The following is a 2,633-nucleotide window of genomic DNA, read 5'->3' as shown; positions in this document are numbered from 1 at the left end:
CGTGTCCGTTCATCCAGTTTTCCTGTCCCTTCCTGCCTTCTCGTCTTTGCTTTTGGGCTGGTGTGCCCATGCATACTTGACTGAACTAAGAAGCATGTTCCTCACATGTTATTGTTTGTTTTATAAGCCTGTCTAATCTTTGGCTGAAAGGTGGACTTCGGGAGTGGCTTCAGTTCTGAGTTAGCAGGGCGTCTGGGAGCCGGCCATAGTCTCAGGGGTTCCTCCAATCTCTGTCAGACCAGCAAATCTGATCTTTTTTTGTGAATTTCAGTTTCATTCTATATTTTTCTCCCACTCTGTCTGGGACCCTCTACTGTGATCCCTGTCAGAGCGGCTGGCGTGGCTTGTCTTTTTCTAGGATTCTTTTTCTTCACGAGGAAAAAAAACTACAAGTCTTTTCTCAGCAGAACTCTCTTCACATTTCCATCTAATCTTTCATGCTTTAACACATGGAGAAAACCCAGTTACAAACACTTCATGTTAAATTCATCAAGAACAGAAAATTACATGGGAATGTATGCCCATGTACAGCTCAGTTAAAACTGCTCATTTTTCTAACAAATTATTTTTAATTCTTACAGAATACTGCTACAACTTGCAAACCCAACAAGCCACAATGTCTAAGTTAGGGTCTTTGGTAGTTTGAGTTTTTTTCTTTTTTCCTAAATAAAATTGCAATTGAGATATTTTGAGTTTTGTTCTCCAAACAAAGCTACTCTTAAACAGTATTTCAGTACTTACTTAGATAGTCCTCTTTTCTCTTTCCTCTATTATATTTTTACTCTGAATCAAAGAGGCAGAATCTAGATTATTTTAGCTTCTAGGTTAGGTGAATTATTAAACTCAGTCTTTGAGGTCCTCACCCCATTTGCTGAATCTTAAATTTGAATAAGGAAAAGAAAGGCAATCTAATTTAATCTTCTATTTGGTGAAAAATATAGGTGATCTTTCTGACAAGTACAGTCATATAATTCTAGTCATTAGAAGGAATTACAGTATGCTCCTTACTGTTAAAAGAAAAATCAATCAATAAATGTGTACGTGTGTACTTGTGTATCCATCTTCCTACTAAAGCAACATACATCTCTTAAAATATCTAGATACTCCCTCAGGTCCTCTCTTCTCCAGCCTACTACTCTTCAACTATTTTTTATACAACATGGTTTTCAGATCTGTTAGTCCTTCTTTAGATACATCCTGTACATTCATAACAATATTTTTGTGCACCCCCTAGATAGCATGGATATTTTCAAATTATAAACATATATTATTGTATTAACAGATTATGTTCATTATAAAACATCCACCCAAAATAAACGTTAAAAGGATAAGATAAAAAAAAAATCTATAAAGGGAGTCTAATTTTTTATTCCTATACCCCAGTTGATGGGAGCACTTTTGAGACCACAAATAAAATATGAACAGATCAACATAGTGACCAGTATGACTATAATCTCCTTTGATCTAACTGCTTCATTTCTTTTAATGTAGACAACTATATTAATTTGGTTTTTTGTTTTACTTTTAAGAGCTCCGTTTTATATTGGTTCAGGTACTTTTTTTTCCATATGAAACATAATCAGGCCTGATTTTCCACCATGTTGTGCTGGTGTAATTGATTTTTTAAATACCTAAAGCAGACTGTAATATATAACTCTCCTAATTTTAAAATTCTTAGGTTTTGCCTATAGATCTAGAATATGTTTGTCTATCGTGTCTTTTGAATCCTGATTTGATCACATGATATTAGCTACCCTTTTCACCCTTTGGGATATCTGAAAATTTGGTATTCATGTCATTAATAAAAATGTTGAACTGGTTAGAGTTCTAAGTCATGCTACTATAAATTTTCTTCTATTAATCAATATATATTTTAATTTATTATAGGTGAAATTTTATATATTAATACTTATTATGATAATTAAACATCACCTTAGATGCTTTAACAAAAGGCATTTAAGAAGGTATTTTAAGCTCCTAAAAAATGTAAAAAGTAAAAATTAAGGCATTTCAATTTTAAGAAGCTTCCTTTATTTTCCACCATCAAATCAAAAGAAATTTCCATGCTGATCTACCTCTTTGTGTTCATTGATGCCTTCATCATCCACTTATTAGTGAGAGGATCAAACATCTCCATGCTACCTAAATGTTCATTTCCATCATGTCCACCCACTGCATACACTTTACCTGTTCAAATAGAGAATACTTTCATTTGATTCCAAATAATTAATAATATTAATTTTATTTTACATATATAAGCAATACATAATTAAAATGCCATTATGATAAAATATTTTCAACAACTGCTGTTTTGTTCAACATTATGATCAATGTCACTTCAGTAGTCAAATGAAAATAAATATAAGCTTCCACGTAATAAAATGCCTGGAACATGATGTTCTACATGACATTATCTAAATGCTCAAACGTTATGCCTTAGGTTTCTAAGATTGTTATTATTTAGTAGATGAAATCACTAATCATGCTTTCAAAGAATGTTTAATAAAAATGGGAAAAACTCACGTTTTTTAAAAAAAAAACACATTAAGTGCTCTTAATATGCTATATAAAGAAAACATAAAACTGTTAATACACTATGACCAAACTTTTTCAAAATAAAACAAACCAAAATA

General features: G+C 31.9%; 1 protein-coding gene across 1 annotated transcript in view; it reads right to left on the bottom strand.

The window, feature by feature from the left end:
* KLHL8 (kelch like family member 8) overlaps positions 1 to 2,633 on the bottom strand; it is a 50,094-nt gene that overhangs the window by 16,411 nt on the left and 31,050 nt on the right. Inside the window, exon 6 of the mRNA XM_004390404.2 lies at positions 2,076 to 2,187. Within this exon, the coding sequence (XP_004390461.1) occupies positions 2,076 to 2,187 (112 nt within the window). The remainder of the gene's footprint in view (positions 1 to 2,075; positions 2,188 to 2,633) is intronic.

The sequence above is a fragment of the Trichechus manatus genome, unplaced genomic scaffold (assembly GCF_000243295.1).
Source record: "Trichechus manatus latirostris isolate Lorelei unplaced genomic scaffold, TriManLat1.0 scaffold00296, whole genome shotgun sequence".
NCBI classification, from domain to species: domain Eukaryota; kingdom Metazoa; phylum Chordata; class Mammalia; order Sirenia; family Trichechidae; genus Trichechus; species Trichechus manatus.
This window is presented reverse-complemented; position numbering and strand designations above follow the sequence as displayed.